Source organism: Anolis carolinensis, chromosome 4 (genome assembly GCF_035594765.1).
Source record: "Anolis carolinensis isolate JA03-04 chromosome 4, rAnoCar3.1.pri, whole genome shotgun sequence".
Classification (NCBI taxonomy): domain Eukaryota; kingdom Metazoa; phylum Chordata; class Lepidosauria; order Squamata; family Dactyloidae; genus Anolis; species Anolis carolinensis.
Genome location: NC_085844.1, coordinates 245,825,918 through 245,852,327, shown reverse-complemented (window position 1 = coordinate 245,852,327; position 26,410 = coordinate 245,825,918). Strand labels below are relative to the sequence as shown.

At 40.6% G+C, this 26,410-nt stretch overlaps 1 protein-coding gene across 4 annotated transcripts in view; it reads right to left on the bottom strand.

The window, feature by feature from the left end:
- The window catches only part of uckl1 (uridine-cytidine kinase 1 like 1), a 68,301-nt gene extending 52,424 nt beyond the window's left edge, over positions 1-15,877 (bottom strand). The window contains exon 1 of one of the 4 annotated variants that reach the window (XM_062979074.1): positions 15,746-15,877. In XM_062979074.1, the coding sequence (XP_062835144.1) occupies positions 15,746-15,804 (59 nt within the window). In that variant the 5' untranslated portion in view covers positions 15,805-15,877. Of the gene's footprint in view, positions 1-1,924; positions 2,325-8,846; positions 8,970-15,745 lie in introns of those variants that run through there. The other 3 variants (XM_062979076.1, XM_062979072.1, XM_062979073.1) reach the window with 3 other exon arrangements.
- Positions 15,878-26,410: the final 10,533 nt, after the last annotated feature.

The following is a 26,410-nucleotide window of genomic DNA, read 5'->3' as shown; positions in this document are numbered from 1 at the left end:
AGACCTTGCAAAACTCCATAGCACTAGATTCCATAGCACTGAGCCATGGCAGGTAAAGTGGTGTCAAACTGCATTATTTGTACAGTATAAATCAGGAATGGGCAATAAATCATTTATTAATAAATAAATTAATAAATAAATTATTTGTACAGTATAAATCAGGAATTACCCATGGCTGGTGTAAATGACCCTTTGTTAAAGATAAAGCTGTAGCCTACATGCTATTTATTCATTTCTCTCTGGATAGATCCTTTCATTTTCCCATAATATCTCCATCCTTGCAGCGCGATACCAGAAATAATATGACGTCAGTAAATTCTCATTTCTGTTTTGAAATAAAGAGGTATGAAGCAATGCTCCTCTGAAGTGGATTAATTCACTCAGGTTACCCAAATGAAGCCCTTTCCCCAAATCCTCTGTATCCTTGGACGTAACAGTCATAAATGGTCCCAACTGTTTAGGCATTGACAACATCTCCAATGTAATTTTGACACTGCAATATTGATCCTGTGCAACTTGAATGGATAACAGTACCATTTATAATCAGCTCAAGTTACAGAAGGGTAGTTTTGGATTGAACATTGTCGGAGGAAAATTTGGATTATAGGTATGCATATATACTGTAGAAATAATTCAGACTGACACCACCTTAACAGCCATGGATTTTTAAATTACGCTTTTTTAAAATAACTATTTCATAATCCCCATTAATTTTATGGGCTGCTAATGGGCTTTTTTAAAAAAAACAACATCTAAAGTCTGCATGTTTTATTAAGGCTTATGGCATCCAATTTACATTCATTGGGTTCCCACCTGGACTAATGTGCACGGAGCTACAGAACAATTCTCCAAAAGACTGGCCTTGCAAGGATGTTATTCTTCCTTAAGTATCTCTAAGAAGCAAGGAATGGTTTTAGCAATATATTTCCTGTTGCAAGAAAATCTTCGAAAACTACACCATCTTCAAAAGTCATTTGCAAGTTGGGGTTTGTTCTGTGGAAATTTGTACATGGTTGCTTAGCACAGAAAAACATCCATTTTCTGCACGGTATATGTTACCTATGCAGATAATGCCGTTCCCTGCTTTATATGCAAATCAATCTTATGTAAATTTTCCGCAGAACAGGTCTGGAACTGCAAATATTTTCATCGGTGCTGGAGTCTTATAGCCAGGGTTTCTCAACACTGAAAAAACATGGTTTTGACTCTTTTTAAAATAGTTCCAAATATTATTTCCACTCCTACAGCCCAGTGAAGACATACTAAATTGGTACCAATCAACAACACCAAAGATGCCGAATTCTTAACTCAGTCTTCCATATCCAACTGTTTCTGGATATTTGCAAAACACCCAGTTCTTGCAGACAATAAAGATAATAATAAAGCTAGTGTCATTTGCACCTTTTGTTTTAGAATCATGAAGTTGGAAGAGGCCACACGGCCATCCACTCCATCTCCCTGCAATACAGGAAAATACATGCAAAGCACTCTCAACAGATGTCCATCCAGCCTCGGCTTAGAAACCCCCAGAGAAGGAGACTCTACTAAATTTTAAGGCAGACAGGTATTTCATTGTCAAAGAGCTCTCACCACCAGAAGGTATTTCCTAATGTTTAGGTCGAATCTCTTTTTCTGCAAGTTGAATCCATTGCTCTATTGTGTCCTAGTCTCCAAAGCAGCAACAAATAAGCCTGCCATCCTCAAAGTGACAGCCTTTTAGATATTTAAACATGGCCTTATTTTCTCCAAGCTAAACATACCTAGCCAAACAACATTGACCCAACATGATGCAACTTCTCCCCCAACCATTTCTACCACCACACATCTCATCTCCTTGTTCCCCTTCTCTACTTCTTGTGGCAAAGCATTCCCCCATGCAAACAAACATTAAGTTATTTAGAGAAAGCAAAATGACAGAACTCACCTGCCTTCAGCTCCAAGGGCCCAACAGCCTGAGATCCTGACTCCTGAGTAGTTGGGAGATCTATTCATTTCCCTCTTTAGATGCAAAAGGGTCTAAGTGTGATATTTCCGTTTACTCTAGTAGGGAGTTTACAAGTTGTTTGTGTGTCGGTGTTGAACGTGGGTGTCTCATCCCAAGCTCAAAACATATAGGGAATACATATGGAAGCAAACTGAGTGCATTCCGACTATTAAAGTGGTAAGTAATACAGGTCTATCCTTTTGGGTAATACGGGATGGAAAATAGGACTTGGGAAGTGCCTGCCAAATGTTTTGAGAAAACCCGAAAGGCTCTGGCGTGGCAACCGCAAGAGAAGGACCGGGAGAGAAGAAGGGAGAACCGGGTGAGAGTTGCTTAAGAGGATAGCTTAACTTAGAGATTATGTTCATTACCTGATATTAATAGCACTGACTTTGCAAAGAGAAGAGCAGTTACACAGTACAACCCGGAGTAGCCCCTCCGCTCTTGGGACACCAAAATACGGCAGTTGGCCCAAGGCCACAAGCGGATGTTTATGAGACATTCAGAGTCTATCCTGGGCTCATCGGAGAAGCACTATGAGCAGCACAGCTCCGTTGCATCTTGTTGCTCAGCTATGCCTACCTTGATGGAGTCCTTGAAGCCTTTTGCAGGCAGCTACCTGAGATCTCTTTAGTTGGTCATGCTGGAGAGACAACCTCTAGGTCCTTCTCTATGCAAAGTGTGTGTTTTACAAAGAAGCTCTGTCCTATCTGGGCAACAGGGAAGGTCTTAAGAAGTTATGATCCCAAAGAAATCATGGTTCACTCTGGATGGAAGTAGCTCTCCGATCTCAAAAGTGAACAACAGGTGGACTAGATCCTGCATGCACAATGGATGTACCCCACTACTGAGCTTTGGACGCAACCTGACGTCACTGGATAAGGAAGGTATGGTACAACTGGTACCAATCGAAATGGTCACTTTCAAAGATGGGGAGGGACACTAGCTGGCAGAACATGAAAGACGTGCTAGATCAGCAAGGAATTGCAGGCTGTCAGAACAGAAGAACATGAGAAAAGGCAAGATAGAAGATGCTTAATTAGTTCTTGAATGCCTCTGCCAGCATGGCATAGTGATTTGAGCGTTGGATAAGACTCTGGAGAATAGTGTTTGAATCCCTGTTTGGTCATGGAAACCCACTGGGTGATCTTGGGTGAGTCACACACTCTTTGTCTCAGATGACAGTCATTGGAGGGTCACTACAAGTTGGAAACAACTTGAAGGCATGCAACATCAATGAAATAGTAGCAGGGAAGGACTAAACAGAGATTCACAGATTTATTGGCTTGGCCTTGCTTTTCCAATCTTTAAAAGAGGGGAAGAAGCTCAGAAAAGGAGGAATTTTGGAAAGTGTATACGGGAGTGGTAGTTCAACAGCATCTAGAAGGCCACATCTTCCTCACCCCGGGATTATGGATCATCCGGTGGCTCAGTGTTAAAGCGCTGAGCTGCTGAACTTGCAGACTGAAAGGTCCCAGGTTCAAATCCGGAGAGCGGTTCGAAAACATGCAAATGTGAGTAGATCAATAGGTACTGCTCTGACGGGAAGGCACCGGCCTTCCATGCAGTCATGCTGGCCACATGACCTTGGAGGTGTCTACGGACAACGCCGGCTCTTCGGCTTAGAAATGGAGATGAGCAGCAACCCCCAGAGTCGGACACGACTGGACTTAACGTCAAGAGAAACCTTTACCTATAGTCAGTTAAGATGAAATTATTTACTGTTATTGTTGTGTGCCTTCAAATCAACTCTGACTTATGGTTACTCTGTCGTAAGGCTCTCCTGTCAAGATTCCTTCAGACTCCATTGCCATTCTCTAAGGCTGAGAGAGTGTGATGGACCCAGTTGCCAAGCCAGGATTTGAACTATGGTCTCCCAGAATACTAGCTTAATATTCAAGCCACCACTGGATCCTCTCTCTGAGTTTTCTCCACTTTGTTGAATTATGAGAGGATACTAAGACACCAGATCCCACCTGATCTTTGAAGCTAAGGTGGGCCAGTTGTGGCTAGTACTTGGATGGAAGATTGCCAATAAATCCCAAGTGGTGTAGGCAGTATTTAAAGGGAGGAACAGGCAAAACCTCTTTTGGGTCTTCCCTGTCTAAGAAAACCCTAAGGAATTCATGAGGTCACCATAAATCAACAGGGGCCTTGAAGACACACAGACACACACAAGGGGTCTTGTGTAAGCACCATTCTGTGAAAGCCAGCTCAGCAGGGCACTGAGCCATAAAGCCACTTAAGAATAAACTTGCTTCTTCGTCACCTTGTGCTACGCCCCCGGCAAGGAATTCCCACTCTGCATTCCCAGCAAGTTGACGGGATATTTGACCCAAGTGTATGTTACACCGTCTTATGACAACCCAGGTTCTGTTGTGGGAAATAAACCCAGCCCTTAGATACTCCAAAACAAGTCCAAAGTTGGAGTAAGAGTAAGATGCCACACAGACTTTTGTAATGAAAGAAATGGCAAAGCTAGCAGAAGAAAGGCATTGCTTTGCAACTTTCCAAAGTCCCTGAATTTTGTCTTTACTTGATGTACAATAAGATCCTCTTGGTCAGACAATGGTTAGATGAAACTATGGATGTGGCCAAATGCTAGTGAATTATTTCATTTCTAGTGCTAGCATTGGAAGATCTAGAGATTCCTAAACAGGGAATCTCTCTAGGAAGTTCCTCCAATGCAACTCTCATATAGCGACTTCTAAGGGAAATAGTATGTGGGATTGTCTGTGAGAGCAAGCAAATTTCTCAAGAGACCATTTTTCCTCTGGATATGTTCCATGGAGATCATAATGTATATATCATTAAGGTTAGTTTAATGTATGAATATTAACGTTCACATGCCACTTTTTAGGCAAAAGACCAACACAGCTAATTTGCTTTATCCAGGATACCCCAAATCCTATTCTAGTTAACAATTATTTTACATCACCATGTCCCTCCATCAGCTTTTTGGGAGTTCCTGAGTTGACCCATTGTAATGGGACTAAGCATCGCACATTAAACATCAAACCATAGTTCAGACAATATACCATTCGAATTCATCACAGATATATTAAAAAGTAAGGGAAACAATTTGTAAATGTCCCTGTCAGAAAGAGTTCTGCACAAGCCTCCCTCCGTATATGCAGTATCTATGGCCAGGTTTTTAAGGTTAATTGCTGTTTGTTTTATGTTGTTTTATCTATATTTATATTGTTTATATTGTTTTAGTTCATGGATTGTGTTTTAACCTATGTTATTGTTGGGCTCGTCCCCATGTGAGCCACCCCGAGTCCCGTCAGGAAGATGGTGGCGGGATATAAGAATAAAGTTGTTATTATTATTATTATTATTATTATTATTATTGACACAACGACATAGTCTGACACAGCAAACAAGATAGATATGCTGGATTTCATATCACAAAATCACAAGTCGAACACTTCCCAAGTGTCTAGGACTGTGTGATGTATTTTCGGATGATGCGTGCAGATCCCAGTAGGGTGGCCTTTTGCAGTTGGCAGATCGTAATTTTGTCAATGTCTATTGTTTCCAAATGCCGGCTGAGATCTTTTGGCATGGCACTCAATGTGCCCATCACCACCGGGACCAGCTGTACTGGTTTGTGCCAGAGTCTTTGAAGTTCAATCTTGAGGTTATTATTATTATTATTATTATTATTATCAATATCATTATTATTATCCGCATGCACACAAATGTTTTCTGTGCAGGAAAACTGCATGATAAGGTGCCAATTCCTATCCTTGGCAAATACTGTTCTTCTCCTTCTCCTCCTCTCCAAAGCTATTTCCTCCTACACAGGGCCAAACCAATAATTCATAGAAGTTGTACACTTAATTATCAAAGTGAAAACTGGAAACATCTACTAGATTATGTAGAAGGGAAAACGCAACAACAGGGTCACCTTGGGGTTGCTATAAGTTGGAAATGACTTGAAGGCGTACCACAACCACAAGAAGACATTTCAGCAAGTGCTGCTTGTCATGCAACCAAAAAGCAACTAACATTTGTTGAAATTTCCTCTTCTACGCATCTATAAAAGGTAAAAGAGTCGCCTCCAGTCTTCAATCTGACAGCATTAGTTATGCCTGAACATGGAACACATTTATGGAAACGAAGTATTAAAATAAAGATAAAATAATATTTTCATGCAAAACAAATTCACAAACGGTTCCACACATTCCAGGTAGGTATCACCACTTGTAAACATATTAGAATTTGATTGCCAACCGGAGCCTCCGATGGCCTAGGGGATAAAAGCCTTGTGACTTCAGGTTGCTGACCTGAAGGCTGCCAGGTTCAAATCCCACCCGGGGAGAGCGCGGATGAGCTCTCTCTATCAGCTCCAGCTCCATGCGGGGACATGAGAGAAGCCTCCCACAAGGATGGTAAAACATCAAAACATCTGGGCGTCCCCTGGGCAACGTCCTTGCAGACGGCCAATTCTCTCACTCCAGAAGCAACTCTGGTTGCTCCTGACACGAAAAAAAAATTGCCAACCAAATTTGACCTAAATTAGGAGAGGAACAGGGAGAACGAAGGTTACATCTCCAACATCAGCATTGGAGGTTCTCCCAAAATCCCCAGTCAGTGGCAAAGAGGTTTAGGGGGTGCTGTCCAAAAAAGGAGACCATGACCTCTGTATCCACAGGATATGTTCCTGGACTCTGTGTGACTAATAGCAAATCCTATTGAGATGGATGAAGGACATCTGGCCCAAAAATGCCATTTAGCTACAGTAGAGAATCTAGAAATGCCCAGAGAGAGCATATTTTGTTGGATGACAATAAATCAGGCATGGGTAAACTACCGGCTGTTAGGAATTGTGGGAGTTGAAGGGCCAAAGTTTGCTCATGCCTGGAATAAATGAAACTGTCGATGCCAGTCTTGAGAATACAGAGGTTGTATTATATTTACTTTTACTTAGAATTGGGAAGAGGTTGATTTGCTACTTTATCAGTATGCACCCAATATTCAGGCCACAATCAAAAAGAACCTTGATCTGTTTCCCAAGTTCCAGATTCTGGGAAAGTCCTGGAGTTTACCCAGTATATTCCTCTCTTGCCAATGGTGGCAGTGCCAAATACCAGTGGGATATACTATCCAAGGTGCTGAACCTACACCCAAAACAAGCCCAGCATCATAGATAGCTCCTTCAAATTTCAGGCTAAAACTTGAACTGGAAAAACTCCTCCTCAATGGGAGCGCCATGCATCTTCGTTGTCTTCTGAAAAAGCTTCTAAGTGTCCATTTGGACAGGATGGATGAGGGCTGACTTCTGCCATGATGCTGAGTCTGAAAATGAATTTAGAGTTGGCCAGATTCTGAGAAACATTTACTCTCAGAGGCTAAGAGAGTGGATTTTCAGATTCTTGTTGTTTCCCTACACACAAAGCTCTTTGCATGGTGTAAATCAGGAATGAACAAAATGCAAGCTAGATGCAACCCCCGGATCTGCCAAAAGATTTCTTTAAAAATCAAACCAAAAGGATTGTCCCTAAATGCCCCCAATTTTCCTCAAGGGGTTTTGGAGGCATTTTCATCAGATGTTGGAGTTTCCTTGGACCAGTTTTTAAAACACAAAGTAAACATGAAGTGGCCGCCAAATGGACATGCAGTAGAGTCTCGCTTATCCAACATAAACAGGCCGGCAGAACGTTGGGTAAGTGAAAATGTTGGATAATAAGGAGGGATTAAGGAAAAGCCTGTTAAACGTCAAATTACGTTATGATTTTACAAATTAAGCACCAATACATCATGTTTTACAACAAATCAATGGAAAAAACAGTTCAATACATGGTAATGTTATGTAGTAATTACTGTATTTACGAATTTAGCACCAAAATGTCGCAATGTATTGAAAACATTGACTACAAAAACATTGACTACTAAAAGGCAGACTGCGTTGGATAATACAGAATGTTGGATAAGTGAAGGTTGGATAAGCGAGACTCTACTGTACATACATATACAAAACGGGCGGGCACATTGTCCTATATGCCAACTGAATACGTCTGCACATGGAGTCTAGTCATGTGTTTGGAAACCCCAATTAGACCAAATATCGTCAATTGGCTACTGTGGAAGAGAAAGCCCTTTGGAATTCAATGAAGCCTAAACACCTTAAAGAGGCCAGATCCAGTCTGATTCTGGAAGCTAAGCAGGGTTAGCCCTGGTTGGTATTTGGATGGGAGACAAACAAATATTGTAGGTTCTATTTCAGAGGAAGACCACCTCTGAGGATTCCTTGCCTAAGAAAATACCACAAAATCAATGGGATTGGCATAAGTTGACAAGTGACTTCAAGGCACATTGGCATGCATTTGGGGGATATTTTAAATGTGCATACAGAATCCATAGATACGGGGGGGGGGGGGGGGGGGGCTAAATGTACGATGTTATTATAGCTAAAGGATTAACAGAAGTACTAAGTGCTTATATAATAGGCTGAAACAATAAAAAGATCTTTACTTAAGTATATACGTGCAAGCGGACGGAGCTTTCAAGATCTATAGCCGCTGAGACAGAAGGAATGCTATCATTGAAAAAAAGTGCTTTGTGGAGCTAAGTGCAAGAGAGCAAATGTATCTATCTGTTTATTTTTTTATCCTTCCTTTCTCCCAATATAGGGGCTCAATGCAGAAGAAGGAAAGATAGCTGTTGACTTGACCTACAGTTGGCAATTTTCCCATTGAGTTTGAGTTGCCCTCCCCTTGGGATGGTTACATTGCCTCCTAGTGGCACATGAGCACAAAGTACCAGTCATTTACACGAAAAGTTATTCCCATACTAGGAAAACAACAACTAGACTGCATATACGCTGTTAAATTAATGCAGCATGACATTACTTTACCTTTGTCAGAGAAGGCTGAAGACCTTCCATGATCCCATAGCATTGAGTTATGATGTCAAACTGCATTAATTCTACCATACGGATGCACCCCAATAGTTGTGAACTTCATCCGGTGTATGCGGACACATAGAGACAGAATGTACTTTCACCGCAGCTTGGCAAAAAGAGAGCTTCCAACCACAAGAAGAGAAGTACAAGCTGTTTCTGAAAGTTAATGGTTTATAGAGGGGGCCGTGTCCTCTAGATCAAATGGGTGCAACAAAAGGCTTGTGTTTTGGCCAAAATACAAGGCTGATAATGCAAGTTAACTCTGGACCTGCGATGGCTGACCCGTACCTGGACTAGGCCAGTTGGTGACGCAAGACTCCTTCAAGCAAAATATATCACAATCTTTGCATCCAGAACATCAGCATTTCAAACTCTCTTGTCTCATGACATGCTAACTTTCTGAATAGAAAAAGTAGGTTTTATGATCCAAAATCCTCTAAACTGGTACAACTTGGACCTAAGTTTACCACTTACTTCAATATGAATTCAATCCTTATTCAGGACTTCCAGTTTCTACAGCAACTCTTTTTCCTTGGCACTCTGCTCAATGCCTTGAAATCATGGAAAATATAGTTTTACAAGGTCTTTAGCATTTTCTGCCAAAGAGTTTTGGTGCCTCGCCAAACTAGAACTCCCAGGATTCCATCGCATTGCACCATGGAAGTTAAAATGATGTCAAACTGCATCAATTCTTTAGTGTAGCTACACTTTCAAGATGCATACCACTCTGTGTGCTGTTATTAATTCATGCACATGGAATTCAGAATTAATCCCTGGAGGAAACAGGCCAATGTTTGCGTTTCAATGGATGCTGTTTTTTCTTACCATTCAATCAGAAAACTATTGTTGCCGAGAAGGGAAAAGGGTGTGTTTTTTAAAAAAATTCTGGCCAGTAGGATCTTTTATAGATTTTGGAATGATGCCTGGAATGCAGTTTCATGACTATCCTAGATTAGAGAGTGTTCTACTTCTGCCATGGATCACTGGGGTGAAATAGTGGGAGTTGCAGTTTGGTGAGGTACTAGCACTCTTTGGCAGAGGAGGATATAGACCTTGTAAAACCACAACTCCCAGGATTCCACAGCATTGAACCATGACAGGTAAAGTGATATTAAACTGCATTAATTCTCCAATGTAGATGCGACCAAGAATTCCACTTAGGTGGGCTACTACAGGTGATATGTAAACCAGATCAGGAAGAGTGCGATCCTATGGATGTTGTTGGACTGCAGCTCTCATCATCTCTCTTTCAACATCAGAAGAAGGGAACTACAAATAGTTTGAGCAAGTCTTGCAATTTATGGAGAAGCAAAAGTAAACCTATAACAGAGTTTGAGTTTTCTTTAAGCTTGCCATGAATTGGGAGCAAACTAAAGGCACACAGTGGCAGAGAGGGCATCTTTTTTGGGCACAAAGTGCATTGCTTTGAAGAGAGCCTTGTAAAAGAGAATATCGCTGGTGTTTGAATGAAAGAATAACCAGGCAATTCAGCAACTGGTTAACCCAGCTTCATGCTTCTCAGAAAGCTAATCTCTACTGTGGATTAAATTCCAGGTCCAGGAAAACAAAACAGGAGGGAAAGCCAGTCGGCTGGAACACTGCTTTCGTTGCAGTTTTGTGCAAGAGCTTCAGCAGCTGGCCTGAGCACAGTTCAGAAAAGTTCCTATGAAAACAAAAGACTCCAACTCTCAGAATTCAGCAACCAGCATGGCAAAAAATGTGTGCAAAAATGGGACTCCCCCCTCCCAAAGCTCTGACTCAAACACACTTCACTTCTGACACACACATAACACCAAACATGGAGAGAGAGAAGATATATTTTGTGCCTGACTCCCTTCTCTATGACAGCTGAACAGTTTGCACAAACAAGCCTTCATTTGGAAAAAGCAGTTCGGAGGAATGTAGGAAACAGCTGCACTTGCAGAGAAGGAAATTGGGGGTGGGATGTGGAAATGAGGACTAGAAGCTTGAAGATAAACGAAAGCAGGAAGGAACTATGAGTGTATCTAAACTATAGAATTAATGCAGTTTGACACCCCTTGAACTGCCATGGTACAATGCTATGGAAACCTAAGATTTTCAGTTTGATGAGGCATCAGTCTTTTTTGGCAGAGGAGCTGAAAGGCCTTGTAAAACTACACCTCCCATGATTCCATAGCCTTGAACCATGGCAGTTAAAGAGGAGGCAAGCTGCAACAGTGTAAATACATTCTGGGATTTCACTTCTATGATATTCTTGGCAGAAAATTCCAAAGCTTTGGCTAAACTACAAATCCCAGGATTGGAACAGAGCCAACTAAAGTGGAATCACAATGGTACAATTGCATGGTGCAAAAGAAATAAGGGTTCCTTGGAGGGCTCTCATTCATAGGGTCATCATAACTTGGCTGCAAGTAAACTCCTTGTGAAACAAGCAAACTGAGCTACAAACAGGCCAGCATGGTTTCGTTTCAGCATGCACCATGGTGCTGTCTTACACCATGTCAATATCTTTGGTTCCAATTTTCACAAAGTTCTATGATGCCATCTCACACCATGCCAACTCTTGAGTTGCCATTGTACCCCACACCAACACTACTGCCACTCTCTGACTTGGTGCTAACTCCTTTGGTGTGATCTCACAGTACATCAAATGCTGTAGTGTCATCACATTCCACCTTTGCTGCCTTCTCACACAACTCCAACTGTGGTACCATCTCACATCATGGTGACGGCTTACATCATACCAGTTTTTATGGTGGCCTTGGCTGCCTTTTCACCTCATGCCAACACCTGTAGTGCCATCTCAGCCATGCCAACCCATTGCGTACCACCTCATGCCATGCCAATGCCTCTACTGCCATCTCAACCATGGGCAACTCCCATGGTGCCAACTCTTAAGGTGACATCTCGCACCATACCAATTCCTATGGTGCCATTTCACACCATGCTAACTCTTATGATGCCATAAGAGTTGGCACTGACATCTCACCCCATGCCAATGCCTCTGCTGCCATCTCATACCAGGCTAACACTGTGGGTGCCATCTCACACCACACAGAGACTTTTGCTGCTATCTCATACAACGTCAGTTCCGCCGGTGCTATTTCAATCCATGGTATGGTGCCATCTCCTACCATGCCAACTCTTATGGTGACATGTCACACTGTGCTAACACTTTGGATGCCATCTCATAGACTCATAGTCGGAAGAGGCCTCAAGGGTCATCTAACCCAACTTGATTCTGACAGACAGGAAAACACAATCAAATCACTCCCAACAGATGGCCATCTAGTCTCTTAAAATCCTGCATGGGAGGAGACTCCAACAGACTCCCAGGCAACGTGTTCCACTGTTGAACAGCTCTTACTGTCAAGAAGTTCTTCCTAATGTTCAGGTGGGATCTTCTTTCCTGCAGTTTGAATCCATGGCTCCACTATGTCCCAGTCAATACGGCAACAGAAAACAAGTTTGCCCCCTTCTCCTTTTTTTATTGATTTATTGATTTATTTATCTTATGGTTTTACCCCACTCCCACCTACCACCCTTTCCCCTTGGACATACAGTATGTACAATTAACTCCAGAAATTACATTTGAAATATCAGCCTTAATCTCAAATTTTCTACACATTCTCTAAGCAATTCCTAACTGGATCCCACATACTCTTAATTATTATAACGTTTTCTATTTTATCCATATTGTTCAATTTGCAATGTGTTATTTCCACATTTAATGTCTTAACTATATAATTATACCAATTTGTCTGAGTCCGCTTTGTTTTATCTTTCCAACCCCTCACTAAAACAATTTGAGCACATGCTATTAATTGGTCAATCACCCTTTCCTTCTGCACATCATACACTCCTGGTATCCTTGCATGTACAGTAGAGTCTCACTTATCCAACACTCGCTTATGAAACGTTCTGGATTATCCAACGCATTTTTGTAGTCAATGTTTTCAATACATCGTGATATTTTGGTGCTAAATTTGTAAATACAGGAATTACTACATAGCATTACTGCATATTGAACTACTTTTTCTGTCAAATTTGTTGTATAACATGATGTTTTGGTGCTTAATTTGTAAAATCATAATCTAATTTGATTTTTAATAGGCTTTTCCTTAATCCCTCCTTATTATCCAACATATTCGCTTATCCAACGTTCTGCCGGCCCGTTTATGTTGGATAAGTGACTCTACTGTAATACATTACTATTGGCTATTATTATTTGAAGATTTAACATTACAGTAGAGTTTTTTGATGTCTATCAAAGACTTTTATTGCATTTTCCCATCACACGAATTGTTTAGCAACCAATGTGTGTAATGTGACATATGTTTATTTAAGTTCTAACTTTGGGTCATTACTGGCTAGTAATTATAAGCTTATACTGTTCTTGTTTTGGGTTGATGTGAGCTTTCCGCACTGTCTGTCTGGCCAGGTTCCAGAAGCATTCTCTCCTGACATTTCACCCACATCTATGGCAACAGGCATCCTCAAGAGGTTGTGAGGTATGGAGAAACTAGGCAAGGAAGGTTTATGTATATCTGTGGAAAGTCCAGGGTGGAACAAGAAAGAACTCTTATCTGTTTCAGGCAAGCATGAATGCTGCAACTGGCCGCCCTGATTAGCATTGAAAAGCTTCAAAGCCTGGCTGCTTCCTGCCTGTTTTATTCATCGTGCTGATTGATGTGTCGTTTGCCTGTTTTATGGCACCGAATGTTTGCCGCTTGCAAGTGTGAATGGTGCAACTGACCACCCCCCGATTAGTATTGAAAAGCCTTGCAGCTTCAAAGCCTGGCTGCTTCCTGCCTGTTTTTTTTTATCTTGCGGATTGATGTGTTGTTTGTCTGTTTTATGGCACCGAATGTTTGCCGCTTGCAAGTGTGAATCTTGTAACTAGCTGCCCTGATTAGCATTGAAAAGCTTCAAAGCCTGGCTGCTTCCTGCCTGTTTTATTCATCGTGCTGATTGATGTGTCGTTTGCCTGCTTTATGGCAACGAATGTTTGCTGCTTGCAAGTGTGAATGTTGCAACTGCCCCCCCCCCCCGATTGGCATTGAAAAGCCCTGCAGCTTCAAAGCCTGGCTGCTTCCTGCCTGTTTTTTATTGTGCTGATTGATGTGTTGCTTGTCTGTTTTATGGCACCGAATGTTGCTGCTTGCAAGTGTGAATGTGGCGACTGGCCGCCCTGATTAGCATTGAAAAGCCCTGCAGCTTCAAAGCCTGGCTGCTTCCTGTTTTTTTTTTTTATCGTGCGGATTGATGTATTGCTTGTCTGTTTTATGGCACCAAATGTTTGCCGCTTGCAAGTGTGAATCTTGCAACTGGCCCTCCCCTGATTAGCATTGAAAAGCCTTGCAGCTTCCAAGCCTGGCTGCTTCCTGCCTGTTTTATTCATCATGTTGATTGATGTGTTGCTTTTCTGTTTTATGGCACCGAATGTTGCCGCTTGCAAGTGTGAATGTTGCAACTGGCTGCCCTGATTAGCACTGAAAAAGCCTTGCAGCTTCAAAGCCTGGCTCCTTCCTGCCTGTTTTATTCATCGTGCTGATTGATGTATCATTTGCCTGTTTTATGGCACCGAATGTTTGCCGCTTGCAAGTGTGAATGTTGCAACTGGCTGCCCTGATTAGCACTGAAAAGCCTTGCAGCTTCAAAGCCTGGCTGCTTCCTGCCTGTTTTTTTTATCATGCTGATTGATGTGTCGTTTGTCTGTTTTATGGCACTGAATGTTTGCCGCTTTTGATGGAAACCGCCCTGATTCTCCTTGGGGAGATAGTGTGGGTTAAAAATAAATAAATAAATTATTATTATTATTATCATTATTTTATTATGGCACAGCAAACAAGATAGATATGCTGGATTTCGTATCAGAAAATCACAAGTCAAACACTTCCCAAGTGTCTAGGACTGTGTGATGTATTTTCGGATGATGCATGAAGATCCCAGTAGGGTGGCCTTTTGCAGTTGGCAGATTGTAATTATTATTATTATTATTATTATTATTATTTTAGTGTATGACACAGCAAACAAGATAGACATGCTGGATTTCATATCACAAAAATCACAAGTCGAACACTTCCCAAGTGTCTAGGACTGTATGATGTATTTTCGGATGATGCGCGCAGATCCCAGTAGGGTGGCCTTTTGCAGTTGGCAGATCGTAACTTTGTCAATGTCTATTGTTTCCAAATGCCGACTGAGATCATTTGGCACGGCACCCAGTGTGCCCATCACCACCGGGACCACCTGCACTGGTTTCTGCCAGAGTCTTTGAAGTTATTATTATTATTATTATTGACACAACGATGTTGTATGACACAGCCAACAAGATAGACATGCTGGATTTCGTTTCACAAAACCACAAGTCGAACACTTCCCAAGTGTCTAGGACTGGGTGATGTATTTTCGGATGATGCGTGCAGATCCCAGCAGGGTGGCCTTTTGCAGTTGGCAGATCGTAATTTTGTCAATGTCTATTGTTTCCAAATGCCGGCTGAGATCTTTTGGCACGGCACAATTATTATTATTATTATTATTATTATTATTATTTAGCAAACTTCTGATGAGCACCTTTACCCCCAACTTCTCCTCCAAACACCATACTGTACTTCTCGAGTGCACCTCGTACATGCAGTAAGTAGGCTAGCCAAGGAAACCTGCTGAACCCTTTGGGTTGGAAACTTAGACGCCTCTTGATATCCACTGAAAATGCATATCCTGGCCATGGAGTCTGTGGGTTTTGCACTAACTGAGCCCTCACTTGGTCATCCCACACAGTCTCTCCCCTCCAGAGCCTCTCCCCCCGCCCCTCTCCCCTCCCAAGGCCTCACCGGTCCCCCAGGTGTGCTGCCTGGCTGGCTTACCTGTCCTCGCCCCTCCTGCCCTCGCCCCCGCCTCCCAGCCCGGCCGGGACTGCAGCCATGGCGCGCTGCTTGCTCTCGATCAGCTGTTAGCCAGCCCAGGAGGGGGCGGGGCTTAGGCAAGCCAGGGGCGGGGCTCTCCTCCCTCTCCGTCCGCCGCCGCGGGGCATCACGGGAGGTGTAGTCCGCAGAGAGCGACGGCCCTGTTGACTCCCACGCGGCTTTGCCCTTCCCAGGACTACAAGAACCAGGAAGCCGCGCCTCCCCTTGTAGGATGGGAGTTGGAGTCTTCTGGAAAGCGGACTCAAACCAGGGAAAGGAAACCGAAAGAGTTATACAGTCTTAAGATTTTAGGGCAGGGGTCCCCAAACTAAGGCCCGGGGGCCGGATGCGGCCCTCCAAGGTCATTTACCTGGCCCCCGCCCTCAGTTTTATAATATAATATTTTTATATCAGTTTTAATAATATAATATACTAGCTGTGCCCGGCCACGCGTTGCTGTGGCTTAGTCTGGTGGTGTTGGTCAGTCTACATTACGTTGTATTGATGCTGTGACCTCCACCCTTCTTTATACTCACATTAGTAGTAGTATTTGAAGTCTGTTACCTTCTTCAATTTTTGTGTTGATTGATAATTGGTTGAGATCCCTGTTGTCTTTGGTTTGTTGTTAGTTGTAATGTCTGATTCTGCTGAGTGCGGTTTATATTTTTATTGTGGTACAATAGTCCTTTTTTTGTTTTGCCTGTGTATGTGTTTATTATTATTGTTGTTGTTGTGGTCATGAAGGCTGGATAAGTTAGATGCTACTGTATTGTTTTTTGGAGGCCCAGTGTAGCACTGACTGGCCTCTCAGCCTCAGTGCCTGGCTGTTTCTTGCCTGTGATTGTGTGGTTTCTTATTGTTGTTGTTGTTGTCATTGTTATTATTGTAATTGTTTTTTTGGAGGCCAAGTGTGAATGTAGTGATTGGGGAGGTGGATGAGTTGTGTTGTCAAATTTTGTATTTGTTATAGTCACAATGCGTTGTTGTGAGTTTTGTGGGTCCGGATTGTGGTTTTGTGGTGTAGTTGTGTTGTTACAACCGGGAGAAAAGGGTTTTGTGTTGTGTTGTCAAGTTTTATATTTCTGGGGCGTTTAGTTGTGTGCCAAGTTTTGTATTTCTGGGGCGTTTAGTTGTGTTGTTATAGTCACGATGTACTGTTGTGAGTTTTGTGGGTCCGGATTGTGGTTTTGTGGTGTGGTTGTGTTGTTACAATCGGGAGGGAATGCTTTTATGTTGTGTTGCCAAGTTTCATATTTCTGGGGCATTTAGTTGTGTTGCTATAGTCATGATGCGTTGTTGTGAGTTTTGTGGGTCCAGTGTGGTTTTGTGGTGTGGTTGTGTTGTTACAACTGGGAGGCAAGGCTTTTGCATTGTTTTGCCAAGTTTTGTGTTTCTGGGGCGTTTAGTTGTGTTGTTATAGTCATGATGCGTTGTTGTGAGTTTTGTGGGTCCGGATTGTGGTTTTGTGTTGTGGTTGTGTTCTTACAACTGGGAGGCAAGGCTTTTGCGTTGTGTTGTCAAATTTTGTATTTCTGGGGCGTTTAGTTGTGTTATAGTCACTATGCGTTGTTGTGAATTTTGTGGGTCCGGATTGTGGTTTTGTGGTGTAGTTGTGTTGTTACAACCGGGAGGCAAGGCTTTTGTGTTGTGTTGTCAAGTTTTGTATTTCTGGGGCGTTTAGTTGTGTGGCAAGTTTCGTATTTCTGAGGCGTTTAGTTGTGTTGTTATAGTCACGATGCATTGTTGTGAGTTTTGTGGGTCCGGATTGTGGTTTTGTGGTGTGGTTGTGTTGTTACAACCGGGAGGCAAGGCTTTTGCATTGTGTTGTCAAATTTTGTATTTCTGGGGCGTTTAGTTGTGTTATAGTCACTATGCGTTGTTGTGAGTTTTGTGGGTCCGGATTGTGGTTTTGTGGTGTAGTTGTGTTGTTACAACCGGGAGGCAAGGCTTTTGTGTTGTGTTGTCAAGTTTTGTATTTCTGGGGCGTTTAGTTGTGTGCCAAGTTTCGTATTTCTGAGGCGTTTAGTTGTGTTGTTATAGTCACGATGCATTGTTGTGAGTTTTGTGGGTCCGGATTGTGGTTTTGTGGTGTGGTTGTGTTGTTACAACCGGGAGGCAAGTCTTTTGCATTGTGTTGTCAAGTTTTATATTTCTGGGGTGTTTAGTTGTGTGCCAAGTTTCGTATTTCTGGGGTGTTTAGTTGTGTTGTTATAGTCACGATGCGTTGTTGTGAGTTTTATGGGTCCGGATTGTGGTTTTGTGGTGTGGTTGTGTTGTTACAACCTGGAGGGAAGGCTTTTGCATTGTGTTGCCAAGTTTCGTATTTCTGGGGTGTTTAGTTGTGTTGTTATCGCATGATGCGTTGTTGTGAGTTTTGTGGGTCCTGTGTGGTTTTGTGGTGTGGTTGTGTTGTTACAACTGGGAGGCAAGCCTTTTGCATTGTGTTGCCAAATTTCGTATTTCTGGGATGTTTAGTTTTGTTGTTATAGTCACTGCGCAAACAACTTTATCATTTTATATATATAGATTGTATATACATATAATATTGATAATAATCTTATGTTATACAATATAATACTAATAGTAATACCATATAATAATATTAATGATATGTTATATATTACATATTATATAATAGTATAGTGGTATAGTTCAATATAGTAATATATAATGCTAATATTGTGTTATGCTAATAATATAATGTATGTACAGACAGCTGCTCTGAGTCCCCTTCGGGGTGAGAAGGGTGGGATATAAATGTAGTAAATAAATGCAGTAAATAAATAATAAATTTTAGACTTAGGCTCGGCCAAAGTCTGACATGACTTGAAGGCACACAACAACAACAACAATCCTAATTAACTTGACTATCTCATTTGTCAGTAGCAGGCCCACACTTCCCACTGAAATCCTAATAGGTTTATGTTGGTTAAAATTGTTTTCATTTTTAAATATTGTATTGTTCTTTCATTGTTCTTGTTCTTGTTGTTGTTTTTGCACTACAAATAAGACATGTGAGATGTGCATAGGAATTTGTATTATTTTTTTCAAATGATAATTCGGCCCCTCAACAGTCTGAAAGATTGTGGACCGGCCCTCTGCTTTAAAAGTTTGGGGACCCCTGTTTTAGGGCCTCATCTACACTCCCATATAGAATAATAATAATAATAAAACTTTATTTATACCCCGCCACCATCTCCCCAATGGGGACTCGGGGCGGCTTACATGGGGTCATGCCCAGGACAATACAATATAACCATATCATAATGCAATTAAATAATACAATACATAAAATAAACAGTACAACATAAGATCAAAACAGCAATATAACAAGGGCGGGCCGCATGAACACTACATTTAAAAACTAGATTAAAAATTAAAAACTCTGGGTGAGAAAGGGATCAGAATAAAAACCTCGAGGGACAGGGACATCAGATAGTGAACCAGTCTAGAGGATAAATATTGGATAAAATCCAGATTATCTCCTTTGAGCTGGATTATATGGCAGTGTAGACTCATATAATCAAGTTCAAATAATCTGGATTATATGATTTAATAATCTGGATTATATGGCAGTGTAGAAGGAGCCTAGGTCTCAGGTTGAAGATATAAAAGTAGGATAGAAATAATAATAATAATAATAATGTTGATAAAATAATAATAATAATAGGATTATGAGGGGTTAATTGGATTTCCACATCACTACTGTATAGTAGTAGTAGTAGTAGTAGTAGTAATAATAGGGCCCGGGCTGTGGCGCAGGCTGTTGAGCAGCCAGCTGCAGCCAGCTGCAACAAATCACTCTGACCAAGAGGTCATGAGTTCGAGGCCAGCTCGGAGCCTGTGTTTGACTTTGTCTTTGTTCAATGTTAAGGCATTGAATGTTTGCCTTATATGTGTAATGTGATCCGCCCTGAGTCCCCTTCAGGGTGAGAAGGGCGGAATATAAATACTGTAAATAAATAAATAAATAAATAAATAGATCTACTAGTAATAATAATAATGTAATTATGGAGGGGAGTTGATTGGATTTCCCCATCACCACCATATAATAGTAGTAGTAATAGTGGTAGTAGTAGTAGTAATAATAATAATGGAATTATGGGTTGATTGGATTTCCACATCACTACCATATAGTAGTAGTAGTAGTAGTAGTAGTAATAGTATTACTACTACTAATAATAATAATAATAATGTAATTATGGAGGGGAGTTGATTGGATCACTACCATTTAATAATAGTAGTAGTAGTAATAGTAGTAGTAATAATAATATTCATAATTATGGAATCATGAGGGTTGATTGGATTTCCCCATCACTACCTAATACTAATAATAATAATAATAATAATAAAAAATCTGATAGGCTGTCAGGAATTGTGGAAGTTGAAGTCCAAAACACCTGCAGGGCCGAAGTTTGCCCATGCCTGGGCTACACAGTAGAAGCAATTCATTTTGGCACAACTTTAAGTGCCTTTGCTCAGTGGTCCGGAATCCTAGGAGCTGTAGCTTAGTAAGGCACCAGCACTCTCTGGGAGAGAAGTTATTGCGCTTGTAGAACTACAGCTCCCAGGACCCCATAGCAGTAAGGGGTAGCAGTAAAAGTGGAGCCAAACTGCACTTATTCTGCAGTGTAGATGCACTCCGTGTATTGCGATAAGGACCTATAGGCCCTATTAGCATTGTCATATGACTCAGTTTCTTGAATCCATCTTTGAACTGGATTGTATTGTAGTGTATATTTATATAATCCAGTTCAAATAAGAGAATTTGCATTCAGCAACTATATGGCAATGTTGACCCAGTGTTGGGCTGCAGAGTTGCAAGAATGCCATACACCCAGGTGAGTTTATAAGACACAAAAAGCACTTATACCGTATATACTCGAGTATAAGCTGACCCAAATATAAGCTGAGGCACCTAATTTTACCACAAAAAACTGGGAAAACATTGACTCCAGTATAAGCCAAGGGTGGTAAATTTCAGAAATAAAAATAGATACCAATAAAATTACATTAATTGAGGCATCAGTAGGTTAAATGTTTTTGAATATTTACATAAAACTCAAATTTAAGATAAGACTGTCCAACTCTGATCAAATCATTATTCTCATCTTGTTCAATGTAACTGTGCTTATGTATCCTTTTAATAATAATAGAGTAAAATAATACATGTAATAATAATAATAATAATAATAAATATTACAGGAAAATAATACATGTAATAATAAATAGAGTAAAATAAATGCAATAATAATACAGTAGAGTCTCACTTATCCAAGCTAAACGGGCCAGCAGAAGCTTGGATAAGCGAATATCTTGGATAATAAGGAGGGATTAAGGAAAAGCCTATTAAACATCAAATTAGGTTATGATTTTACAAATTAAGCACCAAAACATCATGTTATACAGCAAATTTGACAGAAAAAGTAGTTCAATATGCAGTAATGTTATGTTGTAATTACTGTATTTACGAATTTAGCACCAAAATATCACAATGCATTGAAAACATTGATGACAAAAATGGCTTGGATTATCCAGAGGCTTGGATAAGCGAGGCTTGGATAAGTGAGACTCTACTGTAATAAGATCAGAGTGAAATAATAAATGTATTATTATTAATAATAAAAATAGAGTAAAAAATGTAATAGTAGCAACAATAATAGAGAAAAATAATAAATGTAATAATACCAATAATAATAGAGAAAAATTATAAATGTACCATATATTCTCGAGTATAAGCTGACCCAAATATAAACCAACCAGGACCCTCACCCGAGTATAAGCCGAGGGGGGCTTTTTCAGTCTTTAAAAAAGGGCTGAAAAACTAGGCTTATACTCAAGTATATACTGTATATATGATCTACCTCACAACCTCTGAGGATGCCTGCCTTAAATGTGGGCAAAACGTCAGGAGAGAATGCTTCTGGAACGTGGCCATACAGCCTGGAAAACACACAACAACCCACTTATATATGAACACACAGAGTGGATCTACACTTTTGAATGAATTCAGTTTGACATCTCTTTTAACTGCCACTGGAGCTGCAGTTTGACCAGATCTTCTTCCCTCTCTGTTAGGGGGATGGTGCCTCACCAAACTATAAGTCCCAGGATTCCACAGCATTGAACTGTGACAATTAAACTGGTGTCAAACTGCACTAATTCGACAGTGTAGATGCACCTTCAGACACGTTCCTCCTTGTTTAATTCTGGAGAACAGGACACGTCTCTCTCCGCTTTCCAAACCAGTAGGCTCTGATAACTTATCCGGCCTTGGAAAAAGCACATATTCTTGCTGAGGCCAAAGGTGCGAGAGAGAAAACAGAGCACTATTTCTCTGGCACTTGGAACAGCTGTCTGGGGAGCCATTAATAGCAACAGGGTCAGAAAGGGTTAAAATATCAGCTTACAAATTCAGGGTCAGAAAGGGTTAAAATATCCACTTACAAATTAAGGGTTCCCCCAAAAGGAGCAATTTATTTATTTATTTATTTGGTTTATATTTGGTCTTCCTCCCAGATAAGATGTAGGGTAGCATCCACTATTGTTCAAAAGGTTGCATATCTATCTCTCTATATCTACATACACAAAGATATGTTTTTGGCAGGATGTTTTAAACGGTGAGTTTTAACTTTAGATTTTATTAGCATTGGTGTCAACATTTGTTCTATGTGTTTTAATACATACATTTTAATCTTATTATATATATATACACACACACACACACACTGTATATACTCGAGTATAAGCCTAGTTTTTCAGCCCTATTTTTAAGACTGAAAAAGCCCCCCTCGGCTTATACTCGGGTGAGGGTCCTGGTTGGCTTATATTTGGGTCAGCTTATACTCGAGAATATATGGTACATTTATAAGTTTTCTCTATTATTATTGGTATTATTACATGTATTATTTTTCTCTATTATTGTTGTTACTATTACATTTATTTTACTCTATTTTTATTATTATTATTATTATTAATACATTTATTATTTCACTCTGATCTTATTATTATTATATTTATTATTTTACTCTATTTATTACTACATATATTATTTTCTTGTATTATTTATTTATTTATTTATTACATGTATTATTTTACTCTATTATTATTATTAAAAGGATACATAAGCACATTTACATTGAAGAAGATGAGAATAATGATTTAATCAGAGTTGGACTATCTTATCTTAAATTAGAGCTTTATGTAAATATTCAAAAACATTCAACCTACTGATGCCTCAATTAATGTAATTTTATTGGTATCTGTTTTTATTTCTGAAATTTACCACCCTCGGCTTATACTGGAGTCAATGTTTTCCTAGGTTTTTTTGTGGTAAAATTAGGTGCCTCGGCTTATATTCAGGTCGGCTTATACTCGAGTATATACGGTATATATAATTATTATATCTAAGTATAAGCACACATACACGGATTATTAAAATGTTAACTAAAACGATGCTGCACCGGCAATAAATAAATATTACAATAAGTAGTTATATAGAATCATATAATAATAGAGTTAGAAGAGGCCACATGGGCCATCTAGTCCAACCCCCTGCCATGCAAGAGAAGCACAATCAAAGCACTCCTGACGGATGACCATCCAGCCTCTGTTTAAAATCTTCCAAGGAATCAGACCCTGAGGCAGAGAGGTCCACTGCGGGAAACAATTGGAGGTCTGCTGAATAAAAAGCTTATTTCTTGCAGTGGGAGAGATTTCTATATTTTAAGAATGGAAGACTCCGCAATTATGAATTACTGTATATAAAATTATATGAAATAGAAACCAAAGGTCCCTAAAATCCAGTGAGCCATGCTTTTTGTCTTACATTAACCCTTTGTGTAAATTGCTCCTGAAATATTGTCTGGTTGCACCCAAGAATCCTGCCTTTAATTTCGATAATCCTCTGACAAATGACTGGGAGATGTGGGGGTGGGATTACTTAATGTATGTCAGAGTGAAGGGACCATAAGACAGAAAATAATAAACTTTTGCCTATGTAGCTTTGCCTCTGCATATGCCCCTCCCTTCTTATGAGCTAGTGCCTTTCTCCAGAAGGTTCCAAGACCAAAAGTTAGCTTGAAATCAACAAGTGAGGTCACAGGTATCACTTATGCCAAGTAGGTGTGGAAGGTGACGAAGATCCTCAGACATTGGTTAATTTTAGATAAGCCAAAGGTATATATTCTTTGTTTGCTACGCACATGTTGCGGCAACCATTTGCAAGTACAAACCTTTTGGGGTGTACGGCTGTTTGCCTTCTCACAGCTGTGGTGAAAATAAACTTTGCTTTTTGCATCTCTCACGAGACTGAGTTTTTCTGCCTGATTTCCCTCCTGAGCCAGGACCCTTTGAAGGTAATTGTCTTACAAGAGCACTTCCTGTTGTCATTGATAAGATTGGGGCTATCTGTGAGGAAGCCAACTATTGAGATGAACATCATCTCCAAATATCCATTGAACATATTGGATTAATTGGATTAGCCAGACAATTGAACTTGTCATGGACCCATGACATAGTATTGCATCACATTCCTTTCAGATCCTGTCCCTCTTGGAGGTGAACCATTAAAGGGACTGGCATTTCAAATGCTCCAATGACTGTTTATCAAATTTCCCGCCACCACTAACAGCCAACCAGCGATAACATCAGATGGAGTCCTGAGCCACTCAGGATGCGGATCCTAGCCGGTCTGTTTTCCAACCAATCAGGAACTGTCATGAGTTTCTTGAATGGCTGTCAAATGAAATAAAAATGCTCTGTGTTCACCGTTGCAAAATAATAATAATAATAATACCACCTGCCAGCAGTAAAGAACTGGTGGGATCACAAACCTGCAAAAGTATTGGAGAATGAGCACGCAAAAAATACTGTGGGACTTCCGAATCCAGACTGACAAAGTTCTGGAACACAACACACCAGACATCACAGTTGTGGAAAAGAAAAAGGGTTGGATCATTGATGTCGCCATTCCAGGTGACAGTCGCATTGACGAAAAACAACAGGAAAAACTCAGCCGCTATCAGGACCTCAAGATTGAACTGCAAAGACTCTGGCAGAAACCAGTGCAGGTGGTCCCGTTAGTGATGGGCACATTGGGTGCCGTGCCAAAAGATCTCAGTCGGCATTTAGAAACAATAGACATTGACAAAATCACGATCTGCCAACTGCAAAAGGCCACCCGACTGGAATCTGCGTGCATCATCCAAAATATATCACACAGTCCTAGACACTTGGGAAGTGTTCAACTTGTGATTTTGTGATACGAAATCCAGCATATCTATCTTGTTTGCTGTGTCATAATAAAATAATAATAATAATAAATTTATTTTTGTATGCCGCCTCCATCTCCCCAACAGGGGACTCGGGGCGGCTCACACGGGGAACAAGCCCAATATAATCACATAAAATCATAAAATAACAATTTAGACATCAGACAACACAATTTAAAAACAATTTAAACAAGTCATAGTTAATATAATATATCAGTACTTTGGTGTGCTTTCTCTGCTGACATCCTCTTTGACCATTGAGAAAAAACTTCTGGTTTTGCCTTTTACCCGTCTGCCCGATTTGGCCTTCTGGATTAGTTAGACACACCGGGCTTCTGAACCCGTTGTTCTTGCAGTGGCTGAAATCACTCAACATACCCAACAAGATACCAATACATTTGTTATTGTTATTTGCCATCAGGTCAGCTTTGACAGTCAGTTTTCCTTGATTGAAACAATCCCTCTGCTGCACATGGTCTTCTGCTTTTCCAAGCACTGCTGACTTTACCAAGCATCATGATCTTTTCCAGTGAGTCATGTCATTTCATGATGCATCAAAAGTCCAACAACCGCAGTTTAGTCATCTTGGCTTCCAGGAAGACTTCAAGCTCCATTTGCTTACTGCTCATTCATTTGCATTTTGAGCAGACCATGATACCCATAGCACTCTTTTCTGGCACCACATTTCAAATGACAGAGATGCACATATTCACTGTTTGACCTCACTTGAACTGCCATACCTCAATGCTATGGAATCAGGGAGTTGTAGTTTGATCAAGATCTTATAAAACTACAACTCTCAGGATTCCATAGCATTGAGCCAAGGCATTTAAAGTGGTCCCAAAATGCATTCTTTCTCTGTTCGAGATGCACCCGCAGTTACTTTCCTTCTCTTGTATGATTTTTTAAAAACATGTTTTGCTTGAGGAAGAAGCCAGCGAAGCTTTGAAAGCTTGCATGATGTGTTCTGCGCTTTTTAATTGATCCCTTGAAAGGATATTGCTGTTTTGCAGATTTTGCTGTACCTTCCTAGAATATCACTCAGCCAGGGAAAAAGTGAGATTTGCATTCATGGCCATTACATTCATTTCTCTGGAGATCATTAGGTTCATCCACTCCAGATGCAAATCCTACATGTTCCAGGTGCATTCACAAAGGGCATGTTGATCTGCATGCCTCACAAATGCTGCAAACAAAATGGGCAAATCCACTAAATGTGTGCTTGCCTATGTGTATGTATATATAGTGCTTAAGTCTTAGCTTTTGTCCATGTGTGAAAAGGCATACTTTAAATTGATGTTTTTAGCACTTGTAAACATTTGAGTCATGCTTGAAAAGAGGTGTTATGCCACTT